Here is a 13,601-nt window from a genome sequence, read left to right as displayed (position 1 = left end):
TTTTTTTTTTTTTTTTTTTTTTTTTTTTAAAGATTTTATTTATTTTTCAACAGAGAGAGAGAGACAGTGAGAGAGGGAACACAAGCAGGGGGAGGGGGAGAGGGAGAAACAGGCTTCCCGCGGAGCGGGCAGCCAGATGCGAGGCTCGATCCCAGGACCCCGGGATCATGACCTGAGCCGAGGGCAGACGCTTAACGACTGAGCCACCCAGGCGCCCCTACCTTACGTTCTTTAAATGGTTAATGAGACCTTTCAGTCTTACAGCTGAGGCTTAGAGGTAGAAGCTTTCAGAAGCAAGGGCTTGGTGAGCGAAGTCCGAGTGTGGTCTTATAGGCAGTGTATAGATATCTGAGAGATGCAGGTGTGGGGAGGCAGACATGAGGGATGGACGTGTGGTTGACAGCTAGGCTGGGGCTAGAGAAATGGGGGAAGGTGAGTGAGAGTAATGTTTTCTCAGTTTTGTTGATGGTGTCACCTGGCCAGGTCTGAATTTTCTGTTTCCTATGGGATTCGACACCTGTTCCGTGCCAGGCAGCTAATCCGGTTCTGCCCTGTGCTGTGCTGCCTGAATTGAGTAGGATCCAGTTGCCTCTCAGCCACTTTAAATAAGCCATTTATCAGCCTGCGGATCTTGTTAAAATGCAGATCCTGATATAGTAGGGCCAGGCTGGGGCCCAAGAGTCTGCATTTCTTTTTTCTTTCTTTTCTTTCTTTTTTCTTTCTTTCTTTCTTTCCTTCCCTCTTTTCTCCCTTTCCCTTTTCCCTTTCCCCTTTCCCTTTCCCTTTTTCCCTTTCCCTTTTTCCCTTTCCCTTTCCCTTTCCCTCTTTCTGATTCGTTTGAGAGCGAGGGGAGGGGCAGAGGTGGAGCGAGAATCCTGAGGCAGACTCCCCGCTGAGTGCGGAGCCCTACAGGGGCTCGATCTCCCCACCCCTACACCACGACCTGACCCGAAACCAAGAGCCGGCCTCTTAACCGACTCAGCCACCCAGGCGCCCCAAGATTCTGCATCTCTAAGACATTCTCTGATGCTGGTGACTTTGGTGCTCTTTGCTGGGGGCTGGCGGCTGGGTGTCGGCGTGCCTGCCAAGTGTGGTCAGTGCCAGGTGACCAGAATTTTACCTGAGAAGAGACGTGGCTCCTGTAGCCCTCTGACAAAGGCTTTTCCAGAGTGTGCGTGTTACCCCGGCTCTGCAGAGGGCTGGCCTGCATGTTTCTGATAGGTAGTCACGTGTCTGGATTGGCAGTGCTTATATTTGGAGCCTCCTTATTAATCTTTTCTGTTTTCTTTTTTCTCCTTTGTGATTCACCCATCATCTGTCATCACCAGTTTCTTAGCAACCGGTTCACACGTTTGTGCTCAAGTGTAAATCACTCATAACTGACCTTCCTCCCAGGAGGGCTGGTATCTTTAGTGGAACTAAGTTGTGGACGTAAGGATCAAGGCTCAATTCAGTTGTGCGCTGGAGTTGGCAGTCTTTAGGGACAGCTACCTGGTATCGATAAGTCACCAAGGCAGTGCCCAGCCTTGCCCACACGAGGTGGCATCTGCTTTGCCATGTCTTTTCAGTAGTGGACAAGGAGGAGGGAGAAGTGGTTATTTCAGCCCTGTCTAGCCGTGGCCGGTATACTTACGTATAACCTCAGACTCATGCTTTGGCATTCCCAGGATCCTGTTGGGATTGTGCGTATCAGTTCAGTGGATGTTGGCTCTGATGATGTCACCTGAAGTTTGCTGGTCCACAGTCCTTGCTGATGGTTACTAAGCTCTCATTGTAACTTCACTGTGCTCCGGAAGCTGTGATATTTACAAGAACTGTCTTCTTCCTCTCCCATCCCCCGCTCCCTTCCTTTCTTGGTTTCCTAAGCATGCATACCTGCCTTACTACATATCCTTCTTTTTTCTCTTCCCATTGACCATAGTTTAAAAAAATTTTTTTTTTTCAGTGAAATGTGAAGTTTTCATCTTTGGTGAAATAAATTTCTCCTTTAAACGTTCGGCATATGGTTTGAATGTTTATTCACCTCTTAAACTAGTACCACTCAGAACTGGAGTGGTTGCAGAAACAGTGTAAAAGCGGGTGAGTGCTTCTAAGGTTGGGAGGAACACAGGCGGGCCGGTCTTGTGGATGATCACTCGTCTGCCAGGGCCTCTGAAAAGCAAGAGGCCAAGTCAAAATTCAGAGTCTGCCCTCCCGCCAGGGCCATGGAAGATGGCTTTTCTTCCACAGTGGTGATGTTGGAGGTGGTGCGTTGTAATGCTGGGGGAGGGTCACGTATTGGCCTTGGGAGTGTGCACTGTGTGACTTGGGCTCGTCACCTGAAAGCTGAGTGTTGGTTTCCTTATCGGCACTGCTGCTTGAGTGCCCTGCTTCTGTCTACCTCACGTGGTGGGTGGGGTGCGGGGTGGGGCCATGTGGGTTAGGGAAGTGCTTGCAGGTGGTCGGGTGCTTCCAAAGGCAGGCGTTTGCCCCCGATCAGGAACAGATTGGATGGTTTCTTTTTACGCGGCAAGAATGGAGTCACAACAAAACCTAGAAACCTTTGCTTAATTCTGATGGTAGCACTAATTCCTTTTGTTTGTGAAGTAAAGTTATCCAGTAAAAGTACTTAACATCAAATAATTTTATGCTCTCACAGTGGGTGTTAGCTCCATTTTATGGTTAGGAAATTGGGGTTCCCTGGGGCCCCAGAGGTCGTTAATGTGCTAGTTCTTAGAACATAGAGCATTCTTGGAATACGAAGACTTGCTCACGCCTCTTCCGAGCCACTCAAGCCCGCTCTCCGGCAGACATTTGGGAAGGGAATTAGAAGCTTTTTGAGAGGCAGGGGTAGGGGAAGAAAACCTCTCTTGTGTCACCCATAGTCTGGGCTCCCATTTGGGACTCCAAGGAAGCTGAAGTGACCTGACTGGGGCAGGGACTTACCGTTGGCCTCTTCCCAGAGGATGTCCTGAAGAAACTTCCCCAGGGCCTGGCTGTGCTGGTGGTACTGAGCCCCCGACAGCTTGATTCCGACATCAAAGGGGACGTTGAACTAGGAGGAGGAGCAGGGAAGACCCAGGAGGTGTCAGAGGTCACACCCTCCCAAACACACCTCTCTCCCAAAGGAGGCCCTGGGCTGTCAGGGTGTCAGCATGGGGCAGGGAGGGCGCAGGGCCTGGGGCTCAGCACGCACCCCTGCGGGACAGCTCAGCCAGTTTACTCTGCCTTCTTAGGCCTGTTCTTCCTGCCCCTGCCATCTTGAGGAGACTTAGCTTGCACTCTTTCCTTCCCTCTAGTGAGGTTGCTCACAGAAGCCGTGGGGCTCCCCGGGTTGCTCCCACTCCCCCTTGTAATTTTGGAAGGCATAAGGTAGAGTCGCCAAGGTAGAATTTCAGGGTCCGGTAGGGAGGGACACTGGGGGGACGGACAGTGGGTCTCCCCAGTGTCATAGCGCTAGCCTGGGTGATGGTCTCTGCCCCTCCACTGCCCCCACCCCCTCTCGCAGCTGTTCTTCCTGTCCTGGGCACAGGCCTTTCCTTGTTCCATGGAAAGTCAGATAAGAAGCTGACCTTTTCCTGGAAAGATGCTCTGAGCCAAGTGCTTTCTTTTTTCTGTGCCTCTGTCTCTTCCCTCCTCCAGGGAGAGCACCCCATTTTCCCTACTTTCTCAGCACTCTCGGAGATGGTTTATTGAAGCTTAGAGCTTTGGGAAAATGGGAAGGAGCTCTCTCTGCAGCCACATCATGGTTTTCACCCCTGGAGGGCAGACGGTATCTTTCCCTCTGTTCTTCCAGTAGCTGCCTCAGTACCTGGTACCTGCGTGCTGGTCACGGCGATGTCTGAACGAGTCACTGAAGGAATCTTGGTGCTGGGAGGGAGCCTTCAGTCATTGGTCCTTGTGCCCCCTGTCCTCCCGGCAGGACTTGCCCAAGGCTGCATGGGGGTGGCGGCCAGGGACTAGACTGCAGGACTTCCATCGGCCCGCCTGGGAACCTCTTCTGGTCCCGGGCCCCTCCGTCTGCCAGGCCTGGCCAAGGCCTTGCCTCCACACTGGGGACAGTCCCCCGGGCCTCCCAGCCCGGCCGGTACCACTGTCGTTCCTATTTCATACGTGAGCAAATGTGCTCCGAGAGGTTATGGAGAAAACAAATAGCTCCTTGTTCCCTTTCAAACACTTACCTTCTTCCTGGTCTCCATGGGGAAGGTGGAGGGAGTGGGGAATGACCTGGCTGGGTTTTGAGGGAACTCCGGCCCTTCAGGTCCCTCCTGTCAGCAACTGCTCCTTTTTCCTCCCCGCTGGGGCTGGCCTGCACAGACTTCTCGGGAACCACGTGAGCCCCAATCTGGGGGCCTGCTGGCTGCTCCAGCACCCTGGAACTGAGTGGCAGGGGCAGGGGACAGGCAGCCTGGCAACTTCTGGGGCGGAGGTTTGCTTCTGGGGACTTGAAAAGGCCTGTTTGGCCCCAGTGCCTCATCCATTCAGTTGGGGATGGGGGCGGGGGGAAGGGATAGGACTTGGTCTCAGAAGTCTTCCAGCTGTGGAAGTTGATTTCGGGAGGACCACGTCTGGGGGAAGGTGGAGGGCCCAAGAGGGGAGAGGTGGAACCCCAGCGCCGGAGGGGCTTAGGCAGTGTGTCCAGAGCCCCGCAGCCAGGGGGTGGGCCTCCCTGCCTCTGGCAGCCCCCGTGCCTCCCAGACAGCTCAGACTTCGGGTTCTAGTGGAGGTGGTACAGGCCGTGACCTCCGAGGCCAGCCTTCCTGGGAACTGGAAACTTCTGGTTGCCCCAGCCCCGCCTTGAGTCAGCAAGGTCCTGAAACCCCTTCCCTGTCTGGGCAGACTGAGAGCTAGCCCGGCTCAGGTGAGTGCCGGCTGCCTAGGGCTGGAGCTCCCCAGGCAATTCTCTGGTTTTAGTTTGAGGATTTGCAGGAATCGAATGGGAATGTGGTGGGCTGGGGATCTCACACATGGTGGGGTACGCATCCAAGGACACCCCTAGGTTCTGGTGAGCGTCAGAGAGAGCGTGGGTTGATAGAAGAGGCTGGTGGGTAGGGAGTGAGGCCAAGGCAGGATGCCCTTCAGCTTCTCAGGCCAGAAGAGACAAGTGGGGGTGCTCTTGGTACAGGCCAGTGAGGGGAAGGGGGGCTCGGGAGCTGGAGTCAGCCCTGACCTCGGGCCCCACCTCTGCCACACACTGACTGTGGCACCTCAGGCATGTGAGTTCATCTGTCTGAACTTCTGTTCCTCGTCTGTGAAATGTCAGACCTACTTACCGCACAGGTTGTTGTAGAGACTAAATGGTGTATGATAAGGGGGAGACAGTGTGTAAATGCAGCCTGGGTCCGTGGGCACAGGCAGTCCCCTGGGGGAATTCTGGTGTCACCGCATGGAGATGTCTGTTGCCACCGGAGCCATTCCCTGAACCACGGCCCGCCTTCCAGGAAGTCCCTTCCCCCCTCTCTGTCCTCATCTCCCCCTTTATTCCCAAACATTCTCCTTGCCCTATGCAAGATTTGTAGGAGCCCAAACAAGCCCGACTGATCCTGTCTTTGTCTGCAGATGGGGACGGTGAGTGGCCGCTGGGCTACCGCTGTCTGGCCTGACAGGGTGCCGTCCAGGTACGCTCCTGCCCCGGGTGAGGTCGGAGAGGCCCCTGGGCCAACCAGACCGTTTTCTGTGGGGAAACATCCTCAGCCTGTGACCAGCTGATTATTCCTCAGCTGTCTGTCTCTTGGCACCATGTTTGCTGACTCTCTTTTGAAATCAGCTGGTGTTGGCTAGCACCCCCTTTCTCCTCTGCTCCCGGCTCCTGGTCCTGTCCCATTCTGTTGTAGCAAAGTTACTTCTCTTAGACATTTGCCTCTTGATGGGAAAAGACCTGGTAGAGCCCAGTTTGGAGTCAACTCTTTTCATACTATTTTACATTTCTTAAGTAGTCGCTAAGTGGGTCCCTGTTCCTAGCCTGCCCTTCCTCCCCCCACCCCCCCACGGCCACAGAAGCATAGAACTGCAGAGGAACTGACCTGGATCTCCAGCTCATCCTCTGCCCCTTCCACTTGACTTCTGTCTTCTGGGCGGAGCGAGCCTTCGAGAGCTCGGGGCTGCAGTTTGGCTGGTGGCTTCTTGGACTCCTTTCTCTGCTGGAAAGAGGTATTCTCTTAGGGCCCTAAGCCCCCTTACACTTGCAGAAGCAGAGTGAGGTGTGAAGCCCTGGTCAGACCCAGAGTTGTCCTATGTGCTCTCGGAGAAAGCTGAAGCCCAGGTCACACAGCTGGCTGCTACATGGCAAGGCGGGAACGAGATACCCCAGCCTGAATGGGGGGCTTTGTGGGGAGACGTTTTACCTGGACTTTCTGGTGGTCAGGGCTCAGGAAGCTGGAGCCCGCCATGGCCAAGTCCATCCAGAGCACAGTGAAGAGCAGCAGGCTGCACAGGGTCCCCAAGGAGGGCATGGTGTCCAATGGGCCTGGAGGAGAGAGGGTCTCCAGGCACTGCCCTCCTGTCTCTCCCTGTGCCCCGGACCTCGCCCGGACCTCGCCCATCAGACAGGGTGAGGGGACTTGGACCTGGGATGTCAGTGCTGAGGAGAAGCTCTTCCCACCCCTGCTAGAGGGGCTCCCTCTGCTCACCTCCCCCAGGTAGTGAATTGAAGGATATGTGCTCCCTATTCCCAGGCTGTGCGGCAGTGGGACTCCCCATATTTGTCCTGGGCCCCTAGGGGCTTGTGCCAGGTTTCTTCATGAAGGATCTTGAAGCAGGGTCCCTAGGGTATATGGGGATTTGGGGGGTGCTCCAGCTGTCTCTGAGTAGCCGGGCTGCCCCATGTTGTGCAGTCCCCCCCACCCCTTTGTTCAGATGGGCCTGTGAATGGCCAGCAGTCAAAGTTAAACCCACGAAGCCACATCCGAAGAGTAGAGAGAGAGAGAGAGAGCCTACCTGGGGTTCCTGGTGGAGGTGGTGCCCGGTGGCTGTCCGGGCCTTATGTAGGGAGCCCTGTGTTTGTTTTGAACTGGCAACTGCGTCCTGACTTCTCGTGGCTGCTTTACATTCCTCGGGAACTGAAGATGCTCGTGCGCCCTGGGTAGCAATCAGCAGTGGAGGTCAAAAGCCTGGCCAGACTGCTGGGCTGCTTGGGTCGCTGCACCTGCTGCAGCTGTTGCCAGGTGCGGGCGGGAGGGAGGGGAGAGGCCTGGAGGCTGGGCCGGCTTGGCTGCCCTCCACTGCTCTGTGCCCCTCCTTCCGAAGCCGCCCACCTTCCTGGATAGACCGGGGGTGGTGGCTAGACTTGTGGGAGATTTTCCAGCCCGGACCTGCTCTTCTGTGACTGAGGTTGTGCCGGCTCCCGCACGCCTCCAGCTCATGGGGAGCCTGGCTCCTGTCATTTTGCTGCTGCTCCCAGCAGGGCAGTCCCGTGCCAGGATGGGTGGCTGCTCAGGCTGCCGACCTGTCCCCTCAGAGGGGCGGGGGGGCGGATCGTCTCTGGCCGTGGCTGTGCGCGTCATTTCTTCTGGGTGGTGCTCGCTGAGTCGGCTTCCTTGGTGTTCCTAACCCCCGCGTTGGCTTGCCTCCCTTTCCCTCAGCGGGGTTCCCAGAGGGCACAGACTGGACCTGGTGGCAGAGGGGCCGTGGCCTGGGACTGGCGCCGGTGTCTACTCCTAAGTTGATGGGCCCCAGGCAGGTCACCAGGAATCCCCCTTCCGCCAGGGCGGCTCCTCAGAGTGGCTTTGAGGATGACCTGAGGTGATGGGTGTGAAAATCCTTTATAGCCTTTGAGGTATCCTGCATGGGACAGCCCCTTGTGTTCTGGGCCTGCAGGGCTTGCAAGCATATGCCATGGTCACGTGTTCTCAGAGGGAGAGTTCATTAACATCCTGGGGGATTCCCCCGGTCTGCAGAGCCTCATCTAATTGGATGTCCAGGCAGTGACTCCCAAGGGCTGAATGAATTGTCTGCCCAGAGACTCTAGCGTTCCCGAGGAGGAACTCACTTTGGGCTGGGAGCTGGGAGCATGGGAAGGGCTCCATGCAAGAGGCAGATGGTGGAGATGGAAGGGAGGGTGCCCCTGCAGGCAGAGTGGCGGGAGCGAGGGTGAACAGAAGGCGTGGGTGTAGAGTATTTGGGGCAATGATACGAAAGCTGGCTCCCTTGGGCGAGGGTGTCAATGGGGGAGGTCATCAGGAAGGGCCCAGAAGGCGGTTCAGGGTCAGGCGATGCACAGCCTTGAAGGCTGCTAGCCCAAAGAGCTGGGGCTTTATCTGCGGGAGGAAGGCTCCTGAAGGTTCTTGAACAGAGGACTGACAGAACTGGAGCAGAATACAAGAGTTGGACAGACCTTGAAGAGCTGGGGGGCTGACCTTTGATTTCACTGGAAGGAGCCCTGACCACCAGAAAGGCCCCACTCTGCTCAAAGCCACACAGCCTGCAGTGGTGGGGCCAGCTTCCCGCGTTCCTGGCCGCCAGCTCGGTGCCTTCCCTGGTGGACCGTCACGATTCCACAGCACACATGCTATTCCAGGAAAATCCGTCTGCTCCGAGTGGGGTGGGATTGGGGCGGGGGAGCCCGTTAGGACATCGAGGCAGTAGACAGCTGGCCATCAAATGACCGGCCACCCGACTTAGAGGGGGCACTGGACCCTTGTAGAGACTCAAGGGACAGTGGAGGGGCTGGACTAAGCCCCTTAGTAGGTGGGGGAGTAAGTACCTCCTGCTGGAAAGCAGCTCGCCAGTTCCCCGGAGGGGGCTGGAATTTCTCCTTTAGCCCCAGCAGAATGCAAGGGTGTCACCAGGAGACCTTTACCCTTGCTGGCCACCTGAGCTGAGCTTAGACCGCTTGGCTCAAGGGTGCGGAGAAATAGGGAGTTCTGGGAGAAACTTGCAGCTTTTTCAGAGCCCCTCCTCCTAAAGCAAAACAAAACAAAAACCCCCTCCCCGCCAAGCCAACTATGGTGACCGGGCGCCCGCTGAGCCATGAAGCCTTCACTTAATCCTGACCCTGGAGGCATCTTGAACGCAGGAGCTGCCAGTGTTGATCTTAGATAAGGCCACCAGCCAGCAAACACCCCTGCTCGCTCTGTTATCTTTGGGGAACAGAGAGGTGGCCTGTGTGTTGGAAATGACCCTAACCACATACCACCGAGTCGAGGCTGGTTGGCGGAGGAAGGAACATCTGATGGATGCCAGAACCGTTGAGGAAGGAGCCAGGTGGCACCCAGAACTTTCCTCACTGCCCACTCACAGTTGTGGGAGCAGGGGCAAGTGTGGGGTGGGAAACGCACAAACATCGGAACCAAGAGGAGCTTGGAGGAAGACGGTGTGACTCCGGGAGGTGGGGGTGGGGGGACTGACTTTCCCCAGGCTCATTTTCCTCCTCATTCCTTTCACGTGTGGGTAATACCAAGCTTGGTTTGGCCCCCCCCGCCCCCGCCCCGTCCTGTGTCTTTCTCAGAACTTAGCAGGTGTTTGGTGCATATGCTTCCTCTGGGTTGCTTGCTGGTTGGTGATTTCCTGCCATGGTGGGGCCTTGAGGGCCTGCCTTAAGAATGGATGAGAAGCACTCATCATCTCTGAATTAATTGCTATATGTAAATGGTGTCTGAGAACAAATTATATACTTTCTTCTATCACTTCTACTGACAATTAATTGGCTTGGGTAGCACTGTTTTCATCAATTGGCCAACGAATGAGGCAGATTTTGGGGTTGTAGAAAGAGGTTTTTATTTTTTGGTGATAGGGTTGCAGATAGGGTATTTTTTGGTGGGGTTTCTTTTTTGTTCTGGCTTCCGTAACTTTTGGATCAGCATTGTTCAACAGAAATAATCATGCCAGCCTCAAGGAGCCTCATAAGTAATTTTAAATTTCCTAGGAGTCATATTAAAAAATATGTAAAATCAGGTGAAATCAATTTTAATATACTTTAAGAAATTCAAAATATCAGTTTGACATGTAATCAATACCAAAATGATTAATGAGATATTAGACACTGGTTTTCTTTTTACTAAATCTTCAAAATTCAGGGCACCTTACATTTTCCAGCACAACTCCGGTCACACCAGCCACACACATGCTTAGTAGCTGCATGTGGCTCGTGGCTGCTGCCCTGGACAGTGCAGTTCTAGATTAGATAATCACGAGTGTCATTTTTGCAGCTTGTACAACCTTAGCCACACTCTCTTTCATGCCTCCTGCTATCCAAGCCGGGTCTCCCACCAAGGCTTCCCGTTCTCCTGCCATCATGGAGTTTCCTTCCCCTATCTTCAGTCTTTCCTCCCAACAGCTTCTGCTCTCAGCCTAAGAATATACCTTGCTCTCTAATCCTGGAAAGGCCTGTTTGGCACTGATCCCCCTTCCCCTCACCCTACGTAATCCCAGCCTAACTTCTTTCCCTTTCCTTGTGTCTTCTTCCTTAGTGTGCACTGGCCCCTCACAACCCGAGTAGACTCCCACCTCCACTGTGTTGAAGTTGTTCTCGCCGCATTGCGGCCAGTGTAGCTTTAGGCAGGGACCACTGAGAGCCAGGGGATCGCAGGGTGAGGACCTTAAGACCTTCTGATGTCAACTGCTGGGTGGAGGCCTGTGCTGGGCTGCACTGAATTTGTGGGGAAGCTTCTAAGAATGCTGGTTTTTTTTTTTTTTAATGCCTCTAATTCTGATCTAATAGGTCTGGAGTGGGGCCCCAGAATCTGAATTTTTTTTTTTAAAGATTTTATTTATTTATTAGAGAGAGAATGACAGACAGAGAGCATGAGAGGGAGGAGGGTCAGAGGGAGAAGCAGACTCCCCGCCGAGCAGGGAGCCCGATGCGGGACTCGGTCCTGGGACTCCAGGATCATGACCTGAGCCGAAGGCAGTCGCTTAACCAACTGAGCCACCCAGGCGCCCGAATCTGAATTTTTAAATAAGTTTTAATTTAAATTCCACTTAGTTAACACACACAGTAATATTTGTTTCAGGTGTACAATATAGTGATTCAACACTTCCATACATCACCTGGTGCTCAAGTGCCCTCCTTAATCCCCATCATCTATTTCACCCTCCCCTCCCACCTCCCCTTTGCTAACCATCAGTTTGTTCTCTATAGTTAAGAATCTGTTTCTTGCTTTATCACTTTCACTTTTTCCTCTTTGCTCATTTGTTTCTTAAATTCCACATATGAGTGAAATCATATGGTATTTGTCTTTCTCTGACTTATTTCACTTAACATTATACACTTGAGCTCCATCCATGTCATGGCAAATGGCAAGATTTCATTCTTTTTTATGGCTGAGTAATATTCCATCACCCCCTCCCCCCCATCTTTATCCATTCATTAGTCAGTGGATACTTGGGCTGTTTGCATAATTTTATTATATAAATTTACTGCATAAATTTATTGTAGATAATGCTGCTATAAACATCAGGGTGCACATATCTCTTTGAATTAGTATTTTTGTATTCTTTGGGTAAATACCCAAAGTAGTGCAATTACTGGATGATAGAGTAGTTCTATTTTTAACTTTTTGAGGAACCTCCATACTGTTTTCCACAGTGGCTGCACCAGTTTGCATTCCCACCAACAGTCCAAGAGAGTTTCCCTTTATCCACATGCTCGCCAACACCTGTTGTTTCTTGTGTTGTTGATTTTAGCCGTTCTGACTGGTGTGACGTGATAGCTCATTGTAGTTTTGATTTACATTTCCCTGATGGTGACGATGAACATCTTAGGTGTCTGTTGACCACCTGTTTATCTTCTTTGGAAAAATGTCTGTTCATGTCTTCTGCCCATTTTTATTTGTTTTTTGGGTGTTGAGTTTGTAAGTTCTTTATACAGGGGTGCCTGGGTTGTGGCTGGTTAAGCGGTCAACTCTTGATTTCAGCTCAGGTCTCTGGGTCCTGGGATTGAGCCCTGCATTGGGCTCCATGCTCAGCAGGGAGTCTGCTTCAGGATTCTCTCTCCCTCTGCACCCGCAGCCCTCTCCCCCCGCCACCCCCCACTTGCTTGTTCTCTCTAGATAAATCAGTCTTAAAAATCAGTTCTTAATATATTTTGGATACTGATCGTTTATCAGATAGGTCATTTGCAGATATCTTCTCCCATTCCGTAGGTTGTCTTTTACTTCCTTCACTGTGCAGAAACTTTTTATTTTGATGTAGTACTAATAGTTTTTTATTTTGTTTCCCTTGCCTCAGGAGACATATCTAGAGAGAAGCTGCTATGGCCAATGTCAGAGAAATTACCGCCTGTGTTCTCCTCTAGAATGTTTATGCTTTCAGGTCTCACATTTAATCCATTTTGAATTTATTTTTGTGTATGGTGTAAGAAAGTGGTCCAGGTTCATTATTTTGCATGTTGCTGTCCAGTTTTCCCAACACCATTTGTGGAAGAGATATTCCTTTTCACTCTGGATATTCTTTCCTCCTTTGTTGAAGATTAATTGACCATATAATTATGGGGTCATTTCTGGGTTTTCTATTCTCTTTCATTGACCTATATGTCTATTTTTTGTGCCGGTATCATACCATTTTGATCACTACAGCCTCCAGCTTCTTCTTTTTCAACATTGCTTTGGCTATCCAGTGTCTTTTGTGGTTCTTTTTTTTTTTTTTTTTTTCCTTTTGTGGTTCTAATACAAACTTTAGAGTTGGTTGTTCTAGCTCTGTGACAAATGCTGTTGGTACTTTGATAGGGATTGCAAGTGAATGTGTAGATTGCTTTGGGTAGTACAGACATTTTAACAATGTTCTTTCAGTCCATGAGTGTGGAATGTCTTTCCATTCCTTTGTCATCTTAAATTTCTTTCATCAGTGTGGTATAGTTTTCAACGTACAGGTCTTTCACTTCTTTGGTAGGTTTATTCCTAAGTATCTTACTGTTTTTGGTGCAACTGTAAATCGGATTGATTCCTTAGCTTCTCTTTCTGCTGCTTCATTATTGGTGTATAGAATGCATTAGGTTTCTGTACATTGATTTTGTATCCTGTGACTTTACTGAATTTATTTATCAGTTCTAGCAGTTAATTTGGGTGGAGTCTTTGGTGTTTTTTTTTTAAAGATTTTATTTATTTATTTGACAGAGAGAGACACAGCGAGAGAGGGAACACAAGCAGGGCGGAGTGGGAGAGGGAGAAGTAGGCTTCCTGTGGAGCAGGGAGCCTGATGTGGGACTCGATCCCAGAACCCTGGGACCATGGCCTGAGCCGAAGGCAGACGCTTAACGACTGAGCCACCCAGGTGCCCTTTGGTGGGTTTTCTACATAGAGTATCATGTCATCTGCAAATAGATAAAGTTTGACTTCTTCCTTGCTTATTTCAATGCCTTTTCTCCTGTTGTGGTGAGGACTCCATTACTATGTTGAATAAAAGTGGTGAGAGTGGTCTTGTTCCTGACTGTAGCGGAAAAGCTCTCAGGTTTTCCCCTTTTAGGATGATGATATTAGCTGTAGTTTTTTTCATATATGGCCTTTATTATGTTAAGGTATGTTCCCTCTAAACATACTTTGTTGATGGCTTTTATCATGAACAGGTATTGTACTTTGTCATATGCTTTTTCTGCATCTATTGAAATGATCATATGATTCTTATCCTTTCTTAATGTGACATATCACATTGATTGATTTGTGAATATTGAACCATCCTTGCAGCCCAGA

General features: G+C 51.4%; 1 protein-coding gene across 2 annotated transcripts; it reads right to left on the bottom strand.

The window, feature by feature from the left end:
* Positions 1-1,996: 1,996 nt before the first annotated feature.
* Positions 1,997-6,929, bottom strand: GHRL (ghrelin and obestatin prepropeptide). 2 transcript variants are annotated; one of them, XM_021695080.2, is made up of 5 exons: positions 6,916-6,929; positions 6,324-6,445; positions 6,003-6,119; positions 2,926-3,034; positions 1,997-2,151 (listed from the first exon to the last, which is right to left on the bottom strand). In XM_021695080.2, exons 2-5 carry the CDS (start codon positions 6,429-6,431, stop codon positions 2,132-2,134), a joined length of 354 nt encoding a protein of 117 aa, XP_021550755.1. In that variant the 5' UTR covers positions 6,432-6,445; positions 6,916-6,929; the 3' UTR covers positions 1,997-2,131. The 2 variants fall into 2 exon arrangements, with proteins under 2 accessions (XP_021550755.1, XP_021550756.1); XM_021695081.2 differs by having other exon boundaries at positions 6,003-6,116.
* Positions 6,930-13,601: the final 6,672 nt, after the last annotated feature.

Source organism: Neomonachus schauinslandi, chromosome 1 (assembly GCF_002201575.2).
Source record: "Neomonachus schauinslandi chromosome 1, ASM220157v2, whole genome shotgun sequence".
In the NCBI taxonomy this organism is placed as follows: Eukaryota; Metazoa; Chordata; class Mammalia; order Carnivora; family Phocidae; genus Neomonachus; species Neomonachus schauinslandi.
The sequence above is the reverse complement of the archived record's forward strand: the minus strand, read 5'-3'. Positions and strand labels throughout refer to the sequence as shown.

Coding starts and splice junctions, on each gene's coding strand:
- GHRL (XM_021695080.2), bottom strand. CDS start 6,431: ATGCCCTCCTTGGGGACCCTGTGCAGCCTGCTGCTCTTCACTGTGCTC. Junction 3,035..6,002: donor AGGATGAGCTGGAGATCCAG/GTCAGTTCCTCT, acceptor TCCTCCTCCTAG/TTCAACGTCCCCTTTGATGT. Junction 2,152..2,925: donor CCTCTGGGAAGAGGCCAACG/GTAAGTCCCTGC, acceptor CTTGCTTTTCAG/AGGCCCTGGCAGACGAGTGA.